At 41.9% G+C, this 27,859-nt stretch overlaps 1 protein-coding gene across 1 annotated transcript in view; it reads left to right on the forward strand.

The window, feature by feature from the left end:
* FRMD4A (FERM domain containing 4A) overlaps window positions 1-27,859 on the forward strand; it is a 327,824-nt gene that overhangs the window by 89,298 nt on the left and 210,667 nt on the right. Inside the window, exon 2 of the mRNA XM_019663415.1 lies at window positions 14,612-14,677. Within this exon, the coding sequence (XP_019518960.1) occupies window positions 14,612-14,677 (66 nt within the window). The remainder of the gene's footprint in view (window positions 1-14,611; window positions 14,678-27,859) is intronic.

Below are 27,859 nucleotides of genomic sequence, written 5' to 3' on the forward strand. Positions count from 1 at the left end.
GCACACACGCTTGCCCTTCAAGTCCTTTTCTGGACTTCAGCCTCATCCATCAGATTGAGAGGCCCCTCCCGTCCCTTCTCTGTGGGCCACCCCTGCTCATTCCTTAATTTAATCTCCAGTGTTACCTCCTCCTGTTCCTCCAAACGGAGCAAGCCTCCCTCCTTTATTCTCCCAAAGCATCCTCCCCAGATGCCTGCTCCCGTTCAGTCTCAGAAACTGGAATGACCAGCGTACATGTCTTCCTCTGCTCATAGCTTTCTAAGGGGAGGGCCATGTCTTCTTTATCTTTGATTCCACGTTATCTAACAGTATGCCTCTCATGTGGTAGGTGTTCACAATATAAATGAGTAATTATTTCATGCTTCTGTCTCTCTGCACATTTCTGTGTCAAAGAGAAGAGAAGGATGGTGCATCCCAGCTATCCTTCATATGATGGTTACCCTTGCAAACCCCTGCTGGCAAAGTGGCAGAAAGTGTCTGAGTACCACAATTGATGATTGATTGATTGATTCATTCATTCATTCAGTCAGTCAGTCAGTCAGTCAGTCAGTCAGTCAGTCAGTCAGCCAGTCAGTCGTCAGCCAGTCAACACACACTTGCTGATATGCCCCTATGTCCCAGAAACGTGTCAGTGAACAAAACTGACAAAAATTCTTGCCCTCAGGGAATTTGTATTCTTAGAGAAACAGGCAGGCAATACGCATAATAAATAAGTAAAGCATATCTTGTGCTAAAAGGTGGTAATTGCTATGAAGAAAAATAAAGCAGAGGGTGGAAAGTATGGCTGAGTTGCCACTTTAAATACAGGAGTTGGACGAGACATGATGAGGAGGTGATATTTGGGCAAAGCCTTGAGGGGTGTGAAGATGCGAGCTGTGTGTTTCTGGAGGACACTCCAGGCAGAGGAAAGAGCTCATCAAAGGCCCTGAGGCAGAAGAGGGACGTGTAGGGCACAGCAAGGAGATGAGTGTGGAAGAGCAGACCGAGTGAGGGGGGCACAGAGGTAGGAATTCGTGGGGCCATGAAGACGCTGCCCTGGGAAGATGGGCCCATTGGAGAGTGTGGATGGAGAAGCGCCCTGATTGCACTCGGGCTGCACAGGGATTGTTAGGGTGCTGTGTGAGGATGAGACTGCGAGATGGCACAGGTTACAGCAGGGGCAGCGGTTGGGTGGCTGTTGTAAGAATCCAGAAAGTGATGAAGTGATGAAATGATGATGAAAAGCATTCAGAATCTGGGTATTTTAATCGAGAGCCAATAAGATTTTCTGGTGGGTGGATGTGGGAGGTGAGATGAAGAGAGAAGCTCCAAATTTGGTGATGGAAAATTGCCATTACTTGAGAGGGGAAACCTCTCAAGTGGGTGGAGGTGGTTTGGGGGAGAAGACAAGTCAGGAATTCTGTGTGGGCCATGCAGGGTTTTAGGCATTTAACAGTCATCCAAATGGAGATGCCGAGTGGGCAGTTGATATACAATCACACACAAGCCTGGGAAAGGGGAGAGTCCCCACAGAGACACAAAGTGGGCCTCAGCCACCTGGCGATGACCAATTCTCCAGGGCTCAGTCTGGACATGATAACACCTGAGAAAAGCCATAAGCACCACACTTCAAATAAAAAGAATATAAGATACAAAGATGAAGTAACTCCTCGAAGCATGGAAAACCCTTGAGATGTGCTGTTGCACAAACTGATGGTCTGTCTCTTTTTTGATACGTGAAAGCCATATCTCTGACTCCCGTGTTTTAAATGGATGTATTGATGTATCATTGACATACAATAAGCCACACATATTTAAACTGTACAGTTTGATAAGTTTTGACATATGTCTACACCCGGGAAGCCATCCCGCAATCAAGAATTGTAACTCCATACTTTCAGTCAATCACATTGACTCAGACTCTTTTGTGTTTAAAGCTCCACGCTAGACACTATGCAGGATATAAAATGTAATTACTCTCCCTGACTCCTATATTTGTTCTGATTTAAAATGTTCGCTTTCCCTATGCTGTGATCGAATCACAAACTTATTTCCAGGTCTCTTCTGAAGCATAGGCTGAAAATACACTCGAGTTTGGTCACCAGAGGGTTTCGAATGACACATGTAAACCCTTGGACACCAGTGTTACTGGTTCAGTCAGGAGAGAGAAAGCTCAGGGACCCTGCCATTGGTTAGTCAGTTCGGAGACAGGCAAGAACATATCCCTGGTTCCTTCCTCGTGGAAACAGCCCAAACAGTAGGTTCAGTTTCACCTCTTTCACTACGTGTATTCAACATAGTAATTCCCTCCTGTCGAAAGCTTTGAGAAATTGTTCCATGTCCAATTAGAATTTGTGATTTGACGAACAGATACAACCTGACATCTTCATTGCTGTCGCTGCTCACCAATGTTATGTACCCTGGGTATTCTTAGAACTTGATTTGCAAAGGCCGTTGCGTTGGAAGGTACTGCATGACTTCGGGTGACAGCATTTCCACCACTGACAATGGGTGAAAGGAGGTTTCAGAATCCTCTCTCTCCTCCTTCCCACCCCTCTCCACTTCCCTTCCTCTCCCAGCCTCATGCCCCCCCCATCTTTAAATGTTTGGGGAGACAAATGCATCACCTCTGGAAACATGTCCTGAGCATGGCTCTGGGACAATAACATCAAGGGTGCCAGGAGCAGGTCTCCAGGAGGCGTCTGGGGTAGTTCACGGGCAGCTGGCTAGTGCTGAAGCCTTAGACAAGATGAATGGAGAGAGAGAGCTGCCAGTGCCTCTCCTGCAAGTGGGAGAAGCCTTGCCGGAGAGGGTCCAGCCGTGTCCTTCCCACAGAACTTGATTATGTAAAGATGCAGGCGGCAAGCTTCAGCCCAGAGTGACTGCTCCATATGCACAGCAAAGGGAGCTGTGAAAATGCCCCTGATGGACACACCGCAGCCCCCCAAGCTCTCTCTGCACCTTTTATAGGGATACCGGGTAGAGCAGGGGCACGTGCTGGAGCAGAGACCACCTGATAGGGAGTACTCTTGTCCCTTGGGTCTGCTCTGCTGTGATGTCACTGGAAATTTGGTCTGATTTGAACATAAGTATCACGACGGTCAGCTGTTGAGCTGGAGTGCTTCCCTCCAAACCTGGAGGACTTGGCATCTAGGCACTGGGCCCTGGATTCAGGCACATAGGACATGAGTGTCCCATACAGGTTCTGTGAAAGCAGGACTGGAGGGCCATCCCACTTTCTTAGGTGACCGTTCTCCCACTGACTTCAAAAGTCACCCAAGACCTAACGATGGAATTCCAATAGCTCACTGATGGTCTAGAATACTGTTCTCTGCACCTCCACCTCCCCACATTCCCAGTGGGTAATGGAGAGAGCTTGACTGTAGTGATACACAAAGAGGGTTGTTTACGGGAAGGGGAACCCATTCCCAAACTCGTATCTCTTTGGCAAGATGCCCCAGCTCCCACTGATGGCAGATCAATGTCCAGTCCGCTCATTCAACATGTGGTCACGTAGATAATATAAACTACAGAGAGCGCATGTGTTCCTGAGCCTGGGCTTAGAGGTATGTTTCTATAGAATGGGCAAATTAAAACATATCTCACTGACTGCAAATTAAATTACATAGCATCTATATTTCATAATTGCCCTTGAACCGATACATAAGAATATATGCTATTTGAATATATATTTATTAATATATGCAAAAATACTTACAGAGTGCCTATTATGATAGTCATGCCATTCTGTTTCAGTCATATTTGATATCATTTTAATGTCAACAAAATATTTGCAATAAAAATGTGATAACCTTTGGCTTAATAAGACCCATCATTGTAAATAGTGTTGTCTCACCCCATTGATCACAGCATAAGCACACAAAAAAATTTAATTTTAATTTTAAACCACAGATTGAATTAGACATTGGAGCCAAATAGGCAAATTCATGTTACCAAGAAAATGTCATGGGGATTCTTTGTTATCAAATACATGAATTCCAAACCAGCAACAGACACACATAGTCATTCCACACGGTATCACAGTTTAAATAGAGGACATTTGATTGCACATTTATACAAAGGAGATTGGTAGGAAAAAGAGAAGGATAATGTGTTTGTGCCTATCAGTCTGTAGGGCTATTTTTTGAAAAGCCTTCTGATGCCGTAAATGGATGTGAATATATGTTTCATGAAACTACATGTAATGTTGTAACAAGAAGCATTATCAGTACATACATGAGTTATTAAAATGAATGCATTGTTTTGGAATTCTTGTCTACAGGTGTGCACAAATGTCCATGGCTCATACCTTAGGACGTGTCTGCCCCCTCTTCCCCCGGGTTCAGTAACCCCCTGTGCTACAGCCCTCGCTAACAATCTGTGGCCCCATCCTGGTCACTTGCAGTGATGATGAGGCAACCCATTCATTCCATTTTGAGCAGTGATGCTTGTTTGAAAGTTCTCGCTTCTTTTGAATTCTGATGTGTCTTCTGGAGCTGATTCCGTCTCTGCTCATCAGTGCCAATGTTCTCTCTTCTCGTTACATTATCAAATTTCATCATCGCATTAGCATTACATCATCCAATTAGCAAGGCCCCACACCCAGGCATGCCCCGGACAGTCCAGTTTACACCTCTTGTCTTTGTGGAATCAATAATAGCTCCCTTTCACTCACAAACGTCCATTGGCATGAACAGTAGATTACAGGGTCACCCTACCAGTAGAGTCTCTGCTACTTATCCATCAGTCCTAAGAAAAGATGTGGCTTCTGTATCTTTTCCCAGTCTAATTACGCTTCTTTGGTATTGCTCCAGCTTTTAAAAATTTTCATTTCCTACATAAAATATGTGTCCTGATTTGAAACACAGGTTTCCAGAAATGGTTTAGCCAAAGTAGAATGCAGGAGGCCTCTTAAACCCATTATTCCGTATGCTATGCTTTTAGCCTGTGAAATAAAAATAGGACACAGACCTTAAATACAATATGATCCCAATTTAAAAATTTTGAAGCTACCGTCTAAACCTCTTTGTCAACTGTAAATTTAATCAGCACACTGTCTGATTACAAATTGTTGGGGGTCATACAGATACTGAGAAAGATTGCTTATGTTTTAGTATCTCTTTGGTTTTCCAAGTGCTTCTATATCTCCTTAGGCACTGAGCCCTCTTTACAGACTCCCCTGATTTCTGCATCAGTTAGGATTAAATTCATTTGAGAACAGTGTTCCGTGGCTACTCATTTACTATTTCATCAGTGATTTAGCCATCCTCAGATCATTGGCTATCTGGTTGGCCCGTCTTCTTGTTACCATATATGAGGCTCTCCTCCAGCAGTATTTCTCACTGCTCCTCACCCATCCACCACTCTGTGCTCTAGCTCTAATGCATGGCTCTTGTTTCTAGAACATTCCATCCTCTCCCATTCCAAGCCTTGTTACATCAGGTTGCTTCTGCCAGATGTTCTGTTCTGCAGATACCACTTCCTCACCTAAGTATTGACCAATCCCCCACATGTGAGTTAGGGTCCCCCCACTTCCCACTGCCCCATAGCATCTTGTCACATGGATTACACTGCACTCGCCTGTTAATTTGGGTAGTTCCTTTACTGGACATAGAAGTTCCTTAAGTGTGGGAACAAAATCATATCCATCATTCTGCGTCTCATAAAATGCCTGGAACATAAAAAATGTACAATTAACACTTGTTGAATGAACACTCACACTGTAATAGTCATTATTACATATAATGCTTTACCCCATTTCTCTTATTTCATTAAAATAGATGACTAGATTACTGTCTAGATTACTAGAGAGACAGATAGCTCTCTTTTTCTAGAAGAGTAACTACTAAGTCAAAGGATATGAACTTTTCAGCCATTTAAATTTTAGTTTTATTTCCTGTAGGGTATTAGCGGTCTTCTAATTAATTTGTAATTATCTACTAATTAAATAATTTTCTCTTTAACATATTAACCCATCTTTATAGTTATCATCCTCCCCCCAAATTTGCATTTGTTTTTTCCTTTTTGCTTATGGTGCTTTGTGGAGTACAGTTACTTGATTTAAACAATTATTTTTAATGTAGTCATATCTTTCCCTTTTTTCCCCTTTTGACTCATCTATTGTTTTTATGCTTAGAAAGACCTAATAAATTACTGCCTATCTATTTTTTAATATTTAACTTTATGAAACACCTGGGATTTATTTTGGGGAAAGAGGTACAGTTGGTTTATATTTTTTTAGTAGTCAGTCCTACCATTTCCCTTCTTGGTTGAGAAAATTGCAACAAAACAGGAACTGAGTAGTTCGGTGGCTCATCTTTTAACAAAAATCCATTGGCACCAAACAATGAAAAATTCCTTTCCTTGATCTTCTTGCTTTGAATATATCTAAAGGCTCTTTCATTGTTTTTGCCTTTCATTGTTTTAAACCTCAGCTCCTGTTTTCCCACCTCTGTCCCTATCAGTTTACTACGCACCCTCATCTACGTACATAATCCATATAATGTACTATGCCCTTGACAAATTGTGTATGCTACACTAAAATCTGGTTTCCTTTGGGATTTCCATGCACATCCTTTGTGTTCTTTGGGCGTCTCAATCTTTACTTTCTCAGTCAATTTAGTTTTACAATGTTATCAAATTTTTACTTTTAAAATCTCCATGCCATACAAAGGCTATTCTTTTTGATCCATAGTCAACCTTATCTTTAAAAAAAAATAAAATAAAATAAAAACAACTGTTTTCCTTGAGTCTGTGGTCCTCACCTGAACTACCCCTCAGGTCTTTTCTATAAAAACTCCAAGTACAGTCATCAAAACCAAGAAAAGTTTAGATATTTGCCTTTTTCTTTGGAAAAAGTATCTTCTTCCCACCCAAACCCCCTGTCCGTAAGATACAGAAGCCAGAACTCCGTATGACAGAGACCAGGTGTTTTCGCTCATCCTTCCTTACTTTAAGGAGAAGGGTGGGATGTTAGATGGGTACATAGATCCTTGCTGCTTCTTTGCATGTTTTGTTTCTTCGGGGCTCACACTTCACTCAGCTGCCTTTAAAGGATGTCTGCATGGACACCTGTGCTGTGAACAGTATGTGTGTAAGAAAAATACCCTGACCCTGCTGAGGGAAGCAGACGAGGCCTCCGTGCTAGCAAGAGGCCTTCATCACCTCTGTGTATGGTGCACACTATAGTCAGGCAGCTCTTGTGGTCCCCATCAGCAGTGCCCCATGTGGCATACACTGACATTCCCAAACCTCCATTCGTAGGCCAGCCCAGCATTCCTCCTGTCAGCCCTCTGTTGATGATTGCCAGCTAGCCCAGGATGACTCTGGGAGCCGCTGTTGCCAGGGAGAAGGACGGGGCCTCCAGGTGCCCTGTTTGATGAAGCACCCACTCTAGATATGACCAGGGCCCCTCGGAGCTCTGCTCGGTGAAGGCCTGGTGCTTGGGCAGCAAACGGATGAATATTTTTAGCAAATTTTGACTTGCCTGAAGTTCTTTCTATCTGTACATTTGCTGTGAGGTTGAGTTTCTTGAGGCCACTGTGAATGTGCCACATTCATTCATCTCCTGGATGTGACAGCCTCCAGATTATGGAGAATTTATGATCTTGCAACTTTTTGGTACCTAGATGTGTCATGGGGGCCTTCATGTGTCTGAGGAAGAAACTGAAGTAGACAGAGGGGTGTGCGTGATGAGGTGACCCCCACAATGAGTCACACTCGGAAGTTGTAGTCACAACTCTGGAATTTCCTTCTGAGCCATAAAATGGCCTGGGTCAAAGGGCAGACGGTGAGGTGCTGCTGTCATACATCCGGACCTTCTAACGTTTTGTGCTTTAATGGACCATGTGTAGGGAGGACGTGCTGAAAGACTGAAGTCTCTGTGTTTGGGCCTTGGCTAGGATGCTTTTGAAATCTGGGTTTCCTATTTGATGATAAAATTGCAGGCTGTTTCGGGGGCGCATGGATAATTTTCCTAAATAAAGCATGTTTTGGAAATGTTAATTCTTTTCTGTAATTCTAGCGAGTCCTTAATATTTCTTTTGGTCTCATAAATGAATATTGTCTCTAAATGAATATGAATCACACCTTGGTAACTTACTATGCACAGGGACGTGAAGGAGTAGGCACGCGGTCACCAGGTTAACACACGTTTTGGCGGGCTCCCCATGCCCACCCCCTCCCTTCCCCACCCCCAGCGTCTCCGTGATAACAGTGTCTGTATGAATTCGCGTCGGGAATACAGTGGTCACATGTGTTAATTGAATATTTTTTAGTTTTTATTGTTAAAAACCACGTGTCGTTTTTTTCTTAAGTTCAGCATCTGTGACCCTATAGTCATTCACACAACTGCCTTAGATTTCTATGAAAATGTTATAAACAGCGGAACTAGGGTTATCTCTTCAGAGCACTGTCTCTGCATGTCTATACCATAGTATATAAATTGTTTGGCAAGGGGCAAGAAAAAGGGGAGCAAGAACATCCAAGAAGGGAGGGAGCAGGGAGAGAGAAACTGAGAGAGAGGGGTGATATATATTATAGAAAAAAGGGCAATAATGTACAATGGAATATTACTCGGCTGTGAGAAAAGTTGAAATACTGCCATTTGCGACAGCATGCATGGTTCTTGAGATGATCATGCCAAGTGAAATAAATCAGACAGAAAAAGTCAAGAACCATTGATTTCACGCATATATGGGATATAAAACTGAAAGCAACAAATAAACAAGACACACAAAAACTCATAGACACAGACAATAGTGAAGTGGTTACCAGGGGGTAAGGGGGGTTGGTGGTGGTAGATGAGGGTAAAAGGGGTCAAATATATGGTGACAGAAGGAGAACTGACTCTGGGTGGTGAACGCACAATGCTATATAGAGATGCTGTATTACAGAATTATACACTTGAAACCTATGTAATTTTACTAACCAATGTCATCCCAGTAAATTTAATAAAAAGATAAAGAGTAAGAAAATAAAAAAGAGGGGATGGCCGAGTGGCTCAGTTGGTTAAGAGTTGGCTTAAGAGCGTGAGCTCTGAGCAACAGGGCCGTTGGTTCGATTCCCACATGGGCCAGTGACGCTGCGCCCGAGCTGAGCTGTCACTGAGCTACCAACAGGTGGCAGGATGGCTCAGCTGATGTAACAACAAGATGTCTGTTCGATGGTGGGCTATGCCCACTTGCAACTAAGATTGAACACAGCACCTTGAGCTTAGAGGCCATGAGCTGCTGACGGGAAGCCAGATGGTGACTGGTGCCCTCCACAACGAAGATTGAAGAACAACAACTTGGCCGGTCCCCTTCCCTAATTCCCCAACATTGTTCCCCTCCCCCAATTCCCCAATAAAAAATATTTAAAAAAGAAAAGAAAAAAGAAACATATTATTGTGGGTATTACTTACTTTTGAATTTAAGAGAAAATATTCTTAATTAAGTGTATTTTCACAGGCTGAGCTCCATACCCTGAACCTTTCCATGTAAAGCACCTTGAAACCACTGCTTAGGGGGGTTGTCATTGCTAGTTAGTTATTTTTTTAGTAAATCCCTCAGAAGGGGGACTCCCCTGTCACATTTGCACAATAGCGCTTTCCACCATCAGGAATAAATCAGGCTTTTATAGACGGATGCCCTTAAACACAGATCTGTCTAATTCCCCCCTCTGAGATTCTGTGTTCCCCGAACCACTGCTGGTCACAATTGGCTTCCTATTAATTCCGTCTGCAGGGAGAGAATGTGTCAGACTTTCAATCTTCAGATTTCTGGCCTATGTGACCGTTGTAATTCTCATCTGTAAATTAATTAATTTGATTTGATATGTTAAAAACACAGGCCATCTAAAATGAATTTGCTGAGAAAGAAGCTTCTCAGGCTGCATTTCCTGAGGCTGACCTCAGACACTGTCATTCCTTTTTCTAGATAAAATTTATTTCTTACAGTTTTTAACTGAAAAACAAAACAAAAACATGTTAAGTAATATTTGGGTAGAGTGGGGGGGGCACCCATAAGTCTACTACCCTAGCACATCAACTATTTTATTTGTACCTCCTAATTGCTGTCCATATGCACAATTTTATTGGCTGCCTAAACATATCATTTCGTATTCCGTTCTGCTCGCTTAAGCTAGTATCCTAAGTACATTTCCATGTTTCTGCTTGGTTTTCATGATTCCATGGGTATCTTCACAGCAAAGCTGGATAAATGGGTAGACACCTCACTTTAAAATAACACTTTTCAATACGTTCTTTAAAAATCACAACACACTTGGCAGACCTCTGCTTGGTGTAGAATTGTATTGTAATGAGACGATTTATGGCTGGAGTGGTAGCCAGCTAGCTGAATTCTACGAGAAGCCTTGTTCTCCAAAAGGATTTCCTTTGAGGGTGATGCCAGCTCTCCAATTGTGCCTGAGCAGCTGAAAAGGAAAACAAGGAAAGCCGTATTATTTTACAATTGTTAGTATTCCAAAGGAAATTTCAGTATGCCTGGCAAGGCAGACAAAGCTACAGATGTCCACTCTTTTTCCGTATACACCCAGAATGGTAAACCTTTCTGAACTTGATAACAGGATACTCCCTTCTTTCTTCAGTGCAGAACAACAAATGGGTCCCCTTTTGAGGAAAAACCACAGCACTGCTGTCCAAAGAAAGTTGCCCTTTGAAACACATGATAATTCAAAGTTGTTTCTGTTTAGACTCATGTTTATGGGCTGACTTTTTTTTTCAGGAACATACTGCCTTCCAAAAGGGAGACAGCTTGTAAGTTCCCTATTAAAATAGGGAACGTGCTTATAAATTCCCCGGGACTTAGCTATGGGGTTTATTAAAGAGAAGAATGAACTTGGAAGACCTTGGGTAGATCTTAACATCTCAATGCATGTTACTTCCTTCAAGTGCTGAGCAGATAAAAGGTGAGGTTAATGTGATGAGAATTTTATATTTCGGATGAAAACGAGAACCTCAGGGTAAACTCTTAGACATGAGTATGAACTCAATGTCACGTCACACTTGGCATGCTTTGAAATATTTTGAGAAAATGATATACTGCCTTGTATTACTGTGATTAAAACTTTATTTGATAATGTCTTTCAGACACCAATTTTTCTTTGTTTTTTATAAAATTTATTAGAATGGGAATAAGAAACTGAAGAATGCATTTATATCCTTAACCTTTTACAATACAGTGAAGCTCGGAAGTTGCAGTTTTAAAGATGCAAAGGACAAGCAGTATTTCTTTCTTAAAATTCTCCCCTGGCCCCACCCTTCAGAGGATTTTCTCAAACTTGTAATAAATGTTTTTAAAGTAATTTCAAAGTGCTGTGTCGGTTGCTTATAGTGCTTTCCTTCCAGGAACTCCCACTCTTAGGAAATTTAGGTTCTTTCTAAAAGGAAGTGAATTGCTGAATATCTAAAATTTTATTCAAAGTGCCTGTTATTGCTGGCAACTGCCCTGTTGAAACTTGAAGTCAACATTTTTAGTGTACTTTTTTGATGAAAGAATTGTTTATACATTTTGGTAATATATGGTAGCACATATATTAAACTAATTTAAAATTATAACAGCTTTTATTGAACTTAAGATAGGGGAGTGACTGAAATGAAGCTGGTGAATTTTTTTTTCCTTACAAAGTCATTCATTTGCTTTGTAAAATTTTTTTCTTTCTTTGTTTCTTCAGATATAATTGACTTATATTATTGTTTGGTGTACAACATAATGATTTGTATTTGTATATATTGTGAAATGGTCACAATAATAAATCTTAGTTAACATCTGACACCACTCATAGTTATACATTTTTTCTCCTGGGATGAGAACTTTTAAGATCTACTCTCTTAGCAACTTTCAAATATACAACACAGTATTATGAACTATAGTCTCCATACTGTGCATTACATCCCAGGACTTATCTATTTTATAACTGGAAGTTTATACCTTTTGATCCCCTTCACCCATTTCCCTTACCATGTCCACCGCCACTTGTGGCAACCACCAATCTGTTCTCTGTATCTATGAGTTCTTTTTTTTTTTTTTAAGATTCCACAATAAGTGAGATCATATAGTATGTCATTTTCTGTCTGACCCATTTCACTTAGCATAATACTCTCAAGGTCCCTCCATGTTGTTGCAAATGGCAAGGTTTCATTCTTTTTCATAGCTGAGTAATATTCCATTGTATATATGTACCACATCTTCTCTAGCCATTCATCCATCAATGGGCACTTAGGACTTAGGTTGCTTCCATGTCTTGGCTATTGTAGATAATGCTGCAGTGAACATAGATGGGTTCATATATCTTTTTGAATTAGTGCTTTCATCTTCTTTGGATAAATACCCAGAAGTGGAATTGCTTGGTCATAAGGTAGTTCTATTTTTAAGTTTTTGAGGAGCCTCCATACTGTTTTCCATAGTGTCTGCACCGATTTACATTCTCACCAACAGTGCACAAGCGTTCCCTTTTCTCCACATCCTGGTCAACACTTGTTATTTCTTATCTTTTTTGTAATAGCCATTTAGCAAGTGTGAGGTGATATGTCATCATGGTTTTGATTTGCATTTCCCTGATGATGACTAGTGATGTTGAGCTTCTTGTCACATACCTGTTGGCCATCTGTATGGCCTCTTTAGAAAAATATCGATTCAGATCCCTTGCCTATTTTTTAATTGGATTGTTTTTTTTTTCTTGCTGTTGAGTTCTATGAGTTCTTTGTGTATTTTGGATATTAACCCCTTATCAGTTACACGATTTGGAAATATTTTCTCCCATCTGGTAGGTTTCCCTTTCATTTTGTTGATGGTTTCCTTTGCTGTGTAGAAGCTTTTTAGTTTGATGTAGTCCCACCTTTTTTTTGAAGCTGAAGAATTTTTAATTAAGTCAATTGGCTAAGATGCCTACTATGCACAAGGTTGATGGATTCTAATGGAGTTTGAGCTCATTTTCGTACTAAGACAATTAACACCGGAAGTTAAGAGCTCACAGAGTGAAAAAGGACTTTGCATAGGCCCATCTCATGTCCGTAACTGGCTGCGTTGGCTGATTTGTGCAAAATGAAAATCCTTTGCACTGAAGTTTTTCCACAATTTTTACTCTATTTCAAACCTCTGTTAGAGTGTTTATGAGTTTGTGAAACTTTTCTTGATGATTTTCCTCAGAGCTGGGGACTGCTGAGTCATTATTGTAACTCCAATTCAAGAGACTGTTTATTTTAGCTCCATCCAAGCAGGACATGCTGCTTTGGTTCAGGGAAATCTGACTTGAAGGATGATGGGTTGGCTTCTTTAGAGGAAGGCTTCAGAGGATTTTCTCATGGGAGCACAGGACAGCTTTAGATGCATTGATGGTTTGAGAATTAAGCCCTGCTGAATGAGAAAAGAAGAGGCTCTCCCATGTTTCCTGGAGAAAGGGCTCACTCATGAGAAGGGACCCTGATGGCCACTGCAACGAGGCGAGGCCAGGATCTGCCCAGGCGCATCGCATCCTTCCTTTGGATCTGCATGAAATGGCTGGTAGCTGGGGAAAAGCGAAGGTGGCTTGAGTGGGGCTACGGGGTCGTCTAAACATACAAAGGCTGGAAGGAACCTTATGGGTCTTCTGGTCCAGACAGTGGGTTGGAGCCAGTTCATTCTAGGTGTTACATTTCCAGGAATTTTGCATGCCAGTTATAAAACATAGCCATTATTAAAATGGAATTATAAAAACATAGAATGAATAAGTGATATTAAAAACAAAGGTAATATGTACTCAAAATCCACCACTTCCTAATTATGTTACTCTACTTATCTATCATCTACACTCTTCAAGTTATTTATGTCTGTTGGAAATAGTCAGTGTGGACGTGACCATAGCTTGAAATCAGACATTTCAAGATAACTTGGGGTATAGCAAGACCATTTTGGTGAGAGTGGTGGCTGACATCTGTGAAAAGCCTTGTTCTTCAGAGGATTTCCTTTGAGGGTGATGCCAGGGCTTCAGAAAATGCAATAGGTTAAGAGGGTTTTTGGTTTTTTTGGCCCAGAAAGCCATTTATTAAATATTCACCAATACCCACTGGGCCGAGCCCACTCATTTTTGTGTGTGCAACAGGGGCACGGAGATGAGCGAGGCTTGTCCATAGTCCTGGTCCTGAAAGAGGAGCTAGGAGGATTCACACAGAAATCCAGTGCACGTGCCAGAGGAGTGGTTGGTCACCTGCTCCCTGGTGATCAGTACCTGAGACCAGTCCAAAGGTGACAGAGGCAGGACACTGAACTCTGTCCGTCAGGCATGGTGATAAAATTATTGAATGGAAGAGTGACTAAATAATGACTAACACTTACCGCCACCTGCTATTATGTTGTGCATTTGCTCATTTATTTTACATCTCCCCCGTGAGAATGTAAGCTCCCTGAGGGCAGGGATTTGTCTTGTGCGCTGCTGTACACCCAGCTCCCAGAATAGTGCCTAATACATAGGAAGTGCTCAATAAATACTTTTGAATGATTGAACCAATCCTGCTGCTTCTTGGCATTCTGTAGCACCTACTCCTCGAGGAAATTTTGCCAGAGGAATGTGCCTGGTAGAGACCATCATGGGGGACCCTCTGACCACTTGTCAGGCTGCTAGACTCTCAGTGACCATCATTTCTTTCTCCTCTCAGATGACGGAGGGCCGTCGATGTCAAGTACATCTTCTTGATGACAGGAAGCTGGAACTCCTAGTACAGGTAAGTGACTTTTAGCCAACTTTTTAAGTTTATTCTGAAACTGTTGTGGTCCAGACTTTGATTCAGCTGAGGGATGGGGGAGAATATAAACTGTGTTTAAATCTATGTCTTTGTCTATTAAAATCTATAAGAGGAGGACTAGGACACACCCTGATATTTTTGCGTGTGTGATTGCTATTTTTGTTCATTCCGTTTCTTTGTATACCACGCCTAAGGCAGTCAAGGCCAGATGTACATCTAACCTATTGTTGCAAATCTCTAGAAAAGGAAATTCCACAACTGCCATTAGCTATTCTTTCTGCTTGGAAGAAGTTAATTATAACATAACCTAAATAATTCTTGCTGCAACTAAAACTGAGCGAGTTGTCTAGAAAACAGTTCATTATTTTCAAGTTAAGCTTTCAGAGATGTGAGGAAAGAGAAGCAATCTCTTGGCTCTGTCTCAGTTCTAAGAGCCGAGTAACCCCCTTACCCGATCCCAGGGGGCAACATTGCTCTCTTTGTGGAACATCTGGAGAAACTGACACAGGAAATCAATCCATTTATCCTCAAACTAAGAACACATTAGTGTCAGAGAAGTCGGAGAAGCAATTAGAACCATAGTCCCTGGTCTGGTTTAGCCTGCTCTTGAAAACGCCACTGTTTCACACAGGGCCCTACAGAATGGTGATGTTTCCAAAATTGATTTAAAGAACTCCATTCCAAATCTGTTTGATTCCTGCTTTTATTACTGTATTTGCTTGATCTTATCAAATGTCAATCAGATTCTTAGGGCAGTGCTACTTCTCATTCATCACGTTTTGCCATGACGTCATCAGTAGTTTGAAATGACACCAACACGCTCAATTCCCTGGGGGGAACGATACTGCTTCTGTGGGAAGATTCATATATAAACACTGTCATTTTGTGTTTCCTTATACATGCTGCTTGGATTTCAAAATGTTTCAATCGCTAACGTAAAGAGTTAATACTTTTAATAGGACTTAAATTATAAAGGCATTATAAGTGCAATGTAGGAAACAGAGGAAACGGGGAATATCACAGCACACCAATTCAACTACTAGTCTCATTTTGCCAGATCTCTATCCAGTATTCTTCATATTTATATTTCTTACATGGTTGTGATCATAATGAATGCATAATTCTATATATTTTATTTTTCCACCTACTACTCTCTTTTACTAGCTTTTTCCAGGTTATTTTAAATTGTCATCTGTGTTAATGGCTGCATATATCCCAGAAATGGATATACCATTATTATCTAATCATTCACCCATGTGTTTACATTTAATGGTTTGGGGGGTTTTTTGTTTGTTTTTTTGTTTTATAATTTTCCCACTGTGACAAAGAAATACTGGAATTAATTTATCCATGTGTGTAGAGTTCTCCCACATTTTTTATTATGTCCTTATTCGGCTAGAATCCAAGGCCTACAGCTTGGGTTGTGGTATGGATCTGGGCTGTGAGGGAGTAGAGGGGAACTGGAGTGCGTTTGATCTCGTCACTTAGCAGGATCATGAGCTTTAACAAAACATTTGGAATGTAAAGTTGTTAAGAGTCAGTGGGAGTTTGCAGGTGAATGGTCTGATGTGTCTTAGATGCTTTTTTTAATATCAAGGCTTGGAGGCTTAGAAAGCAGCTGACCTCTAAAACAGGAAATGAGACCTCAAGTGACAGTGAAGTGAATGTCTCTTGGCCAGCTTGCCCTGGGAAAATATGAATGGAGGCATCCGAAGAGGACTTAAGTCACAGAAAAGATATTTAATTACTAATGTGCACAGTCATTCTCAGCCCTTCACCATCTAGAAAAAGTTGAATTAGGCAAACAAGAGGAGTTTGTATTCTTTCCATGCCTTTTTAGAACAGGCTTCACATTTTATTTCCTCTTCCTAGAACACTCTCTCTCCCACCCCCATGCCTGTATCTGTCCAGTTTCTGTTAAATCTTCAGGTCACAGCTTAGAAGATGCTTTTCCCCCCAAGGCTTTCCCTGGCCCAGACCTCTGCCCCTCTCAAGTCTGGGTGTTAACTGCCGTCTCCTCCCCTAACGGTTTCCCTCTTATAGCACTGTCACAGTTCATTGTCACACTCACTGTCAGTGCCTGTTCACATGTTGCATTTCCCAGAGCCTGCAAGAAATTAAGGGCTGGGTCTGTGCCTTGATCACTGTATCCCCAGTACCCAGCCCAATGACTGGCACATATGTCACTAAATAAATGACTCCTAAGGTGCCCTGTTATTACTTCCCCAGAGGACTTCTTGCTACAGAATGATTGCTTGCTAGGGGATTTAGTTTAGCACCAAAAACAAAAACAAAACAAAAAGATAAAGAAGGAACGATTCTGAACTCCCTTCTACATTACTGCAGAGTAGGCTTCAGCAAAACTTGGAAACATAAGGTTAAAACTATTGGACAAAAACCAACATAAATACATAACTTTTCTTTCTCCTCCACAGAGTCCTGTTGTCTGAGATTATGTACTTTTGACAGAACCCTTTCTAAAGGGAGTCCTTATTCTCCAGCTCAGTCTGGACCCATCTCTAGGTTTTCAATAGCCTAAAAATTTTGACCTCATACCCTTCTCTTAGATTTAGTTTGTTGTTTGTAGTCTCTTAGTTTGTTGTTGCTGAAGTGGTGGGAGGGGTGTTGAGAACGATTTCAGGTTGTTTGTAATAAGCCTTAGACTCTGCAATGCCTTTTACAGTCTTTTGATCTGGAGTTGAGGAGATGGGTGATCTGGATGCTTTGGCATTTACCTAACAAGGTTTACATGATGGAGAGTCAGGTTTGGAGGAAATGTTTATCTCCCACGGAGAAGCACACGGGTTTACACAAGGGTGACTGCCTGACACATTCGTGAGTAGCTGCGGAGTTCGGAGGTCTAGTTTTTCAGTCACTAACTGTGAGGGTAAGAGACACCTCAAAGGCTATACCTCACGAGTGTTAGAGACTGAGCTGACAGAATCGACAATGAACAATTGCTTCCTACAGGAGGATGCTGGTAACCAGTCAACCACAGAGATAATTTTCTGTGGTGGTGTAGACCTGAACACAGCAATGGTAGCACTTCCCTTCTCTGGGTTACAGAGCAAAATGGCCACAGTTCCAACATGTAATGCTTTTTCTATAGTCCTTTGAGATTTCCAAGTGGAATCTGTGCTTTCAAATCCCTGATTGCCCCGAATAAATCCTACGTTACCTATGGGGGGGTGGGGGTGGGGCAAAGGTCAAGAGTGCCCTGAGTAAATCCTACATTACCTAGTGGGGAGGTGAGGGGGGGCAAAAGTCAAGAGTGAACATACTAGGATTTAATATTTGAAAGGCTTATTCCTAAATCCACAGGAAGGTCCCTGACACCCAGGACATTACCATGTGACCCCTTAAATCCTTAAATTTCACTTAAGGACAGCTGGAGTGATGATGTGAGTATTCAGTAACAAATCAATCTTAGTTATTGATACGGGGGCAGATTGTCCAGCCAGATCACCCTACCATCCAACCCAGAGATGTCTTTTGCTCCTTCGTCCAAAATTATTTCAACAAATTAGAAATGTCCTCGAAAAAGTTTGCATCAAAACAAGAGAGGCCACCATCATGTAAATCTCTCAGTCAGCCTCTTCTTGAGGCTTCCTGAGCCAGATAACAGGGTGTCATGCATGTTTTGTATTCAACTTCTCAAGCCTTGTCTTCATATGGTTACTCCTTTAAAATTACTTTCTTTACTTTTTTCTGACCTGAATGCATATTTAAGGGAGCATGTTGAAAGCAAAGAAAGGGAAATGTGGTTTAGCCTTAGTAAGAATAATTTAAGATCAAGAAGAATTTCCTGACAGTGAGGGTCAGTAGATGGAAGCTTTTAATAGAGAAGGTTCCAGCTCTTTCTCTTGGGTGACTTAAAAATAGAATAGATTTTCACTAGATTGGAATGGCTGAGGTGGGCCCTTCCTTATTAGGTTCTCTTGAGGCTCATGGTACTGTGATTCCTGTCTTAACAGGAGGACAGGCCAGGACAAGAGAATAGACATGAACCTTTTGCTCCCAGAGATGCCTCGTTTCAGGGCTTCCCCCAGCACTTCAGAGCAGATATTATGATCTGTTGGCACAATGGCTTCCCATTGGTGATAGAGCTTTTTACAAATTGGAGTCCTCTCTGTCCCCCCAACTACCACAATAAACCCTGCTTCTTTCTTTAAATTAGATTTATTTTCCAATTATATTAGTTTCAGGTGTACAATGTAGTGATTAGACATTTACATACCTTATGAAATGATCACCCTGTTCAGTCTAGTAACCACCTGGCACCATACATAATTATTATCATATTAATGACTAGATTCCCCATACTGTATTTCACATCCCCATGACTGTTTTGTAACTACCAATTTGTAGTTCTTAATCCCGTCCCCTTTTTCACCCAGCTGGTTGCCATTTCGATCTAGCAACCATCAGTTTGTTCTCTGTATATGAGTTTGTTTCTGTTTTTCTTTTTGTTGTTGTTGTTTTAGATTCCACATATAAGTGAGATCATGTGGTATTTGTCTTTCTCTATCTGACTTATTTCACTTAGGATAGTACCCTCTAGGTCCATCCATGTTGTCGCAAATGGCAAGATTTCATTCTTTTTTATGGCTGAGTAATATTCCATTGTATATACGTACCACAGCCTCTTTATCCAGTCATCTATCAATGTACACCAAGGTTGCTTCGTATCTTGGTTATTGTAAATAATGTTGCAGTGAATATAGGGGTGTGTATATATTTTCTTGTTTTGTTTAGAAAGCTGCTTGGCGATGTGAGGCAGTATTCTAGGATTACTGAGTCTCTCCCCTCTGACCCCCTTTCTCATTGGGCATCGGCAGCACAATTATAACAAGAGAATAGACATGAACCTTTTGCTCCCAGAGATGCAAACTTCCGTTAAAATAGAGGAACCAAGTGTCCTGTGATTCTGAGAAGTGGAGCCAATTTCAACTAGTCAGTGTTTTTCAAAAGAATTAAAGATAGTAGCTGGATTTTTGTTGTGTATGACATGGTGTCCCTAATCCTGAGAAAACCAGTGGGACAGAAGCACTGGGAAAGATTTAAAGCTGCTCTGTGTAATATAGTTGGAGCAGTTGAAATGTGGCCAGCCCAAACTGGGATGTGCTGTCAGTGTGAAACACACACCATTTTGAAGGCCCCGTAAAAAACAAAAAAGTAAAATGTCTTACTAATGATTTTTATGGTGACAATTCCATGTTGAAATTATAATATGTTGGGTCTATTCGGTTAAAGAAAATATGAAATTGAAATTAATCTCACCTGTTTGTTTTTCCTTGTTTAATACGGCTACTAACATTTTTTTAAATTTCATATTAGGTTCACATTTGTGGCTCACATTATATTTCTGTTGAACAGCTATCTCTAAAGGACAGAAAAAGATAACTTAAAGAAGAGAAAAAGTTATGAACATGGAATCACCCAGATGTACTGGGTGTCCTCCACAGTAGCGACTACATTTTACAGTTCTTTACAGAGACTCTGTAGAGCACGTCTTACCTAATCATCATATTAACTGTGTAAAGTAGGTGCTACCTCAGAGAAGGAAACATATTCAGGAGGTTTAAATACTTGCTTGAGGCCACATAATAGGACATACAGCTTGAACATAGGTCTTGTAATGTGGTACCCTAGTCTTTTCACTGTACTGTAAGAAGTGCATACAATGAAAACCTGAGACATGATATATTTCACCTATAACATGGCTGCTACTTTGGCCCCTAACACCAGCATCATAAGTGACTGAAATTAAAGACTTTAAACCTCATGTCATTGGCTTACCCAGGTCATTGCATTTCTTTGAACTTGCTTTCGAAGATTTAAACATGTGACACATGATGATGAAGGATTTTCACATCATGTGTAAGCCTGAGGGTATCAGGTGTGGAAGAAGATTAAATAAGCAGATTAAATCGTTGTTGCCTTCTCATCACTTCCTCTGACAGGGGTGCTAGTGATACTCCGCCTTAAAGGTTATACAAGTTAATATGGGCTCCTATTAGCAACACTGAAAGCAAATTAAATATTCTGGCCTGCAATGGGAAAACAAAAACAAAACAAAAAGAAACCCTATATATGCTTTTCAAAAAAATCTGAAACTCTAAAATAGTACCCTTTGCAACAATATGGATGGAACTAGAGAACATTATGCTAAGTGAAATAAGTCAGTCAGAGAAAGACAAATATCATATGATCTCACTTATACGTGGATTCTAAGGAACTGAATGGATGGGAGAAGTGGATGGAGATAGTCTCAGAGACACAGAGGAAGAACTGAGCGTTGCTAGTCAGGAGGGGGTGGGGATGAAGGAGAAGGGAAAGGGATGAGACAGTACAAATGGGTAATTGTAATATGGCCGCAGGGATAGAAAAAGACAGTCCGAGGAGTATAATCAATAATGTTGTAAGTATTTCTTAGGGGGCCAGATGGACCCATGTCCTTTTTGGGGAGTCCACTTCATAGTTGATGTAGAGGCCTGACCACCGCATTGTATTTCTGAAACTGATGTTGAATAATACTGTATGTCAACGATAATTATATATACATATAACCTCGGGACATGGAGTAGAGTGCGGGAACGGATTCAACGGAATTGTAATAGATAAGCATGATATCGGGGGTGGGAGGGCAATAGATGGGGGGAGGGGGGTTACCTGGTGAGGGTGAAAAGGGTAACTATTGCATTGTTCTGTACACCTCAAACTAACAATAAAAAATAAATAAATAAATAAAACTAAACTAAAAAAAAAATCTGGAACTCTAATCATGCTACATAGAGTAAATGAACAGACCTGGGTTCTCTACAGGTGCCCACCACCTACCCTCATATCCCATCCTCAGCTACTTCTGTGGTTTTTAACGTTCTTTTGTAAAAATACAAGGGATTGTTCCCTACCAAGTAAACCGGGAATTCCCCCCAAAGCACATGTTGCCAAGAGAAAAAAAATAGAGTTGATTCCATATCTTCTCAACTGAGATGGGTAGCCCAGTTTGCTGGCCCAACCACTGATGCGTAAGCCAGGTCTGCCATCTGCTCCTGTCTGGTCTGAATCCACCAGGAGGTCCAGTGTCAGCCAGGGCTGGGAAGCCCCGTGCAGAAGCTGGGTGCAGACCAATGGACTCGGTGTAATGAACCTTCTGTCCGGGACCTCCCAGGCCAGCAGACCACCTCATAAAACAAGAGCTAAAGGGTGTCAGGCAGCACTGCTTTGGGCTGACCTCAGACTTCACCACGAGTGCCATCATCATTTATTAGGCTTCTTGCTGCAAAGCCAGGCACTCCATCCGTGAGCCAAACAGATGTCTTTCCAATCCCTGGGGTTAGCTAACAATATTTAATACTTTAAAGGCCCATGGTGAAGCAAATAGATTTTAAGGTACAGATCAGGGACAGATAACATCAAGGCCACTCTACATGTAATCATAATAGTCCATAAAGTATACTCTTGACTGACACAAGCAGCTAACCAGTTTCCCCTTTGGTGAGGAGGGCGGGACTTGCACATCTCCCTTCTTCAGCAAGGGCCATGATGGGAAAAATGGGGAGCTGTGTATAAAGGAGAATCCCAGTCTCCCTGTGGAGCTGTGAGAGAGGGAGGGGTGTCAGGGTACACACACGCGTCTCACGACCAGTCTGCTCAGCCTGGCAGAGGGTGAGAAGAGAAGACCATCTTGGGGCTGTCAGGTCCAGATGCTGGTTGCTTAGCAACAACCCCATCTTTGTCCTCCTCCTCCACCTGACCCTCCCTCTCACCCTCACCCCACTTCCGTTCCTGTTCCTCATTCTCCCTGATATTAATTTTAACTGCTTTTAAAATGTATTCATTGGAACCATTGAAATGGCCAGTATTTGGCCGATGTTGTCCTACTGAAAGGGCGTTTCATGTGGTTTCAGCTGAATGTGAAGGGAGAGAAAGGAAAGGGAGGAGAAGACAGCTCATCTCCTCCCCTTCCAAGAACATCCTCCAGAAAGTGGATTTCATGTGTTTGTTTTTGCTTTTGTGTTACTGCTGAGTTATATTTTTCTTTGATGGCTTTATGAAAACATTCCCACATATTCTCTAAGGTAGCCCAATGGGAGTGCTTGCAGATAAGGAACCTCAGGAGATGCCTGCACACTGTGGGCTTCTAATTTTTGTCTTCCTGCTCAAGAGGGATAAGAAAGATCTCTGTGTGTGTGTGTTGCGGGGGGGGGGGGGTCAAAACTAACTTAACACACCACACAGTTCAACAAAATGTGAATAACTAGGGGAAAGACACACATAAAACACACACCCCTCAGAAGCATGTAGAAACAGAGTGAAATCTGGAAAGGGTGGTGAGTTCATCTGGGTGTTTTTTAATTTTTTTCATCCATAACTCACAGATTGATTTTTGGCACATTGCTCAAATGCTTGTTCGTTGGTAAATCTCTATCGTTGGTCTTCTGCTATCGTATGCAGATCTAAATGGGCCTCCCTTGGAGGCAAGAGGTCTTGTCTAGAGCTGATAAATGATTATTTTTTGTACGACTTTTTACAAATCGAGGGGAGGGTGTTCTTTTTTGTCCCTCCAGTGGGCTGCATATTCTCACTGCTTGATCTCCTATGGCTGGGGCAGCCCCCTTTTTCCATGCAGTTGTGCCATCTGCACCCGATCCTTTCTTATATGGAGGGGCTGCAGGAGGATTTGGGGGCAGCCTCTGCTGCTGCGTGTCTCACCCATCAGATGGAGGGAAGGAAGAAGAAAGGGAGGGAGGAAGGCCCTCTCCTGAGAAATAAGGCGTTATCCAGTATCAGAGGTGGAGGAAGAAGGAATCGAAATTTCTGAGGAAATCTCAGCTGCTCTCTATTTTTGTCCTGACTCCCCCACCCCCATGCGCTTTCACCATAGCCCTTGAATCTCTCTGCTTTCCTATTTCCTCACTTGCCCAGCACAGAACTAACAATTTAGCGGTTAAAATAACTCAGATTTCCCAATCTTGCCAAAGCCCCATCCCACACCTTGGCCACTTGCTAGGTATGTGTAAGTGACCAGCGAGGTGGCAGCTCAAACTCCACATACCCAATTCAAACCCATTATTCCCCACTCCGCATCAAATCCAGGGCGTCTTTTTCTAGGACCCGCTTTGAAGGCGAGCCCCACTATCCTCTGAGGCAACCAAGCTTAAGAGTCCAGACTCCTTTTTGACTTATTCAACTCCATCCCTGTCCTGAAATCTTGCCAATTTTTCTCCCCGTCTTGAGGAAATGACCTTCCATCTCCATTCCCACCATCACCCTTGTGTAGACATTTACCACCCTGGGCTCTCCATCAGCGTGCCCTCTGTCCCTGTTCTGTTCGCCTGGAGTCCTGTAGCAACCTCCTCACCGACCTCCATAATTCCATGCCCTGCACAGCCTGGTCTGTTCTGTACAACTCAGGCGGGCTAGTCTTCCTTAACTGCTGCTTTCCGACATATCTCTGCTCAGAGCCTTCAGTAGTTCATCCCATTTGAATTTTCCTCTGTTGGACTCTCATGTTTCTCCATAGTATGGCCCTGTCCTGCTTATAAGAGCAGAATATTAAAGAGATGAAGAAGGTAATTTCACTCCTGACTGCCTCCTCTCTAGGGGTACCCTGTGTTGGCATAGCTGCCACCCTTGGCCCAGAAGAACGGAGGTCCTGAACGGTACAATAGTAGGAAATTGCATCTACAATGATGGACAGAAGCCACCATGGGACCCTTCTGCCATTTTTTAGACCACTGGTTCCCAAACTTCTTTTTACTTGCAGAATCCTTTGTCCAATATCATATAAGTGGAGGCGGTCTGAACCCCACCAGCTTGTCCCCCACGACTAACAGGGATCCACCTGAGGGGCCTCAGCAGATGCTTCAGGGTTTAGAAATCACTATTCTGGGTAGACATCAGAAGATAGAAAACAGATGTATCTTTTACTTCATGCAAATGAACGCATTCCTGAACAGTTAAATGTAAGTCAAGTTATAACTATGTAAGCCATCCTTTCAATGCTCTGGGAAATTTGATAGCCTAGTGATTAATCATCACATTAGCTAATGGGGCACTTCTCTCAGTTCTAGACTGTTCTAAGGACTTCATAGGTGCTAGGTCATCCCCTGATAATCAGCTCCACAACTCTTTGAGGTAACTGTTACTGTCTGTATTTTTCAGATGCAGAAATTTAGACCCAGAGGAGTTAAGTAACTTATTCAGACTGGCATGCTGGTAAATTGTAGGAACCTGATCCAAAATCAGGCCGTCTGGCTCCAGAGTACGAGCAGCTTACAACCAGTACACTGAAAGCACAGGCTCTGGGGCCAGACAGCTTAGCTTCAAAACCTGGCCCACGTTGAAAATTAGCTGGGGTCACAGAGCTACCCACTCCAACACTTAGGAGCTCCATGACCTTGGCCAATTGCACAGCCTCTTGAAGCTTCAGTTTCTTTGTCTGTAACCTTGGAATGATAACTGCATCCAGTCTTCCTGCTGTAATTTTATCTGTAAATTGATACTGGTACCAGCCTCATAGAGTTGTGATTAGGATTCAATAAATTAGAACATGTGAAGTGCTTAGAGACTTCCTGGCACCTCACGGGCACTCTCTTAGCTGGAATGAGATGCCCAGGCTGGACCGCTTGGTCGCTATGGTAACCTGGGCAAGCCTTTTACCTTTGCTACCTAGCTGTAAAATGGGAAGGTTAACTACCTCAGCCTTTTCGGGGAAATGCTGCATAATTTACTGTATTGTTATTCCTGGTAATTTGGTCTTTATTATGACCCTGTGCAAGGCTTTATGGATAATTTTTAGAGTTCAGTGTAAGTTCTCTTGAGAAGCGATGGGTTGACAGTCTATCAAAAGTGTCTTAACGGTCGAATCTCCCAGGCTTCCCAACACATTGTCCCCTCATCTTTTCATGAACTTCTAATCCTTCCAATATCTTATACAACTCATATGACAAGGTCATACAAAGACAAGCAGTATTTACAGAAGGTGCCAAAAAATATATATATACATTTTAAGAAAGGAAAGAACTGTATTAAAATTGTAATACTCAATATATACCAATAACAAAAGATGAATATAAGTCACATTTGACTTCTGCAACTACAAGAGGTGCTCAAAGTCGTTACCATCAGCGTCCAGACACTTGTGATTATGGCGAACTACTGCTTGAGCATAGATAACATCTCTTAAACTGTGTATACATTTTCTTGGCAGCCTCGGTGTGTGTGTGTGTGTGTGTGTGTGTGTGTGTGTGTGTGTGTGTGTGTATATATATATATATATAGAGAGAGAGAGAGAGAGAGAGAGACATTCATGCAAAGTACTGATAACCACCCAAATAAATGAATTTGGTTTTGACCTCCAGTTATGTCAAAACATGCTAATCACTCATCATTCTTGGAGATGAAATAGAAAAACATGACTTGGGTGATTTCAGCCCAGTATCTTATCAGTGACCCTATCCATAATGCTTTACATGGAAATGACCCCGAAGCACAGTTATATACAAATGGATCGTATTGGCTATGACACGGGGGAGGGTAAAAACTGAAGACAAACACTATCCCTTATACACAAGTTAGTGATTGATTTCCCAACCCCATTACTCACAAACTCAAGTTCCCACAAGTGCATGGGTTAGTTTGTTTCCCATTCAGGGCTGTATCCTTTACAGAGGTTGTGGTGTGCTAGCCAGATTCTGTAGTGCACAGTGGGAAGGACGTTTTGGGGCGTTCAGATGTGTCCTGTGTGACTCTGCGAGACTCAGAACATGCGCTTAACCAGGCCTGCAGGATCCCAGCGATCTTTGATGATTCCCAGGTGAACCTCATGGCTCCAGCAATCCCAATTGTCTGTTCAAAACTGATCAACACTTTTTTTTTTAAGGAAAAAAGATTTTAAAATCACATGCAGAGTCCTCTGAGGCAGTAGATCAGTAAAACGATTCTTACATTTTAAAGTGTTGATATATCCTAAGATACGTTACTAGATTAAAATGAGCCATCTGTTGGTATTATAAAAATCCTTTATTAGCCATCTTTACTCTTGTGATAGTGTCAGTGATTTATAATAAAATAACAGAAAGAGTATCAACAGGCTCATTCAAAGGCATGATAAAACTGTAATAATCCTCCAAATTACATTAGTTCTCCATTTCATTTTATCATATATCTGTAACAGCCGGAGAGGTGGGTAAATCACTGCCTTCTCACCCACCTTTTAGAGAGTAAGAAAATGATATACAGGCACACCCCAGAGATATTGTGGGTTCAGTTCCAAACACCACAATAAAGTGAATATTTCATTAAAGTGAGTCACACGGTTTCTTTGATTCCCCAGTGCATATAAAAGTTATATTTACACTATACTGTAGTCTGTGCAGTAGCATTATGTCCAAAAAAGGTGCATACATTAATTAAAAAATACTTTATTGCTAAAAAATGCTAGCCATCATCTGAATCTTTTGAAAAAAATGGCGCTAATGGACTTGCTCAATGCAGGGTTGCCACAAACCTTCAATTTGTAAAAAATGCAATAAAACAAAGCACACTAAAATGAGAATTTGCCTATATAAATTAATGATTCTGTTATATCGAGAATGCCATCCACATTAAGTTGGCTCTGTTACACACACACACACACACACACACACACACACACACACACACAAATCTCAGGGGATAGCGCAGCCATGTAACCCTTAGTTAAGCAACACTATTCTCACTAAATTGTATTTATCAACATGAAAAAAATAATAATCTTTCCGTTCATCTTTTCTTTGAGCACATTTGTTCTGGGGACGTTCTATAGGCTTCCCACCTGTACAGGTAGACTGGTCACGCGCTGGCTGCAGCAGCCCCATGCACCACGCACATCTTTACACAACAGCATTCAAAAACAGGAAAGGGGGTTTCTCTTCCTGCTAACTCTTATCATGGAGGAAGACCCTTCCCCATCCCTCACACCTTTGCCGCTCCTTAGACCATAGAGACCATACCTGAACCAGGCGCTGACCAGGGGTAGAGTTAATGGGATGGACTTTACCTCGTGGTTCTCAGTGTGGTCCTAAGTTGGCAGTATCAGCATCACTGGGGAATGCAAGGTCTCAGGCTCCACCCTGCTCTGGGCTAGGTCTGATGGAGGAGAGCAGTCTGCCT

Source organism: Hipposideros armiger, unplaced genomic scaffold (genome assembly GCF_001890085.2).
Source record: "Hipposideros armiger isolate ML-2016 unplaced genomic scaffold, ASM189008v1 scaffold_390, whole genome shotgun sequence".
Taxonomy (NCBI): Eukaryota; Metazoa; Chordata; class Mammalia; order Chiroptera; family Hipposideridae; genus Hipposideros; species Hipposideros armiger.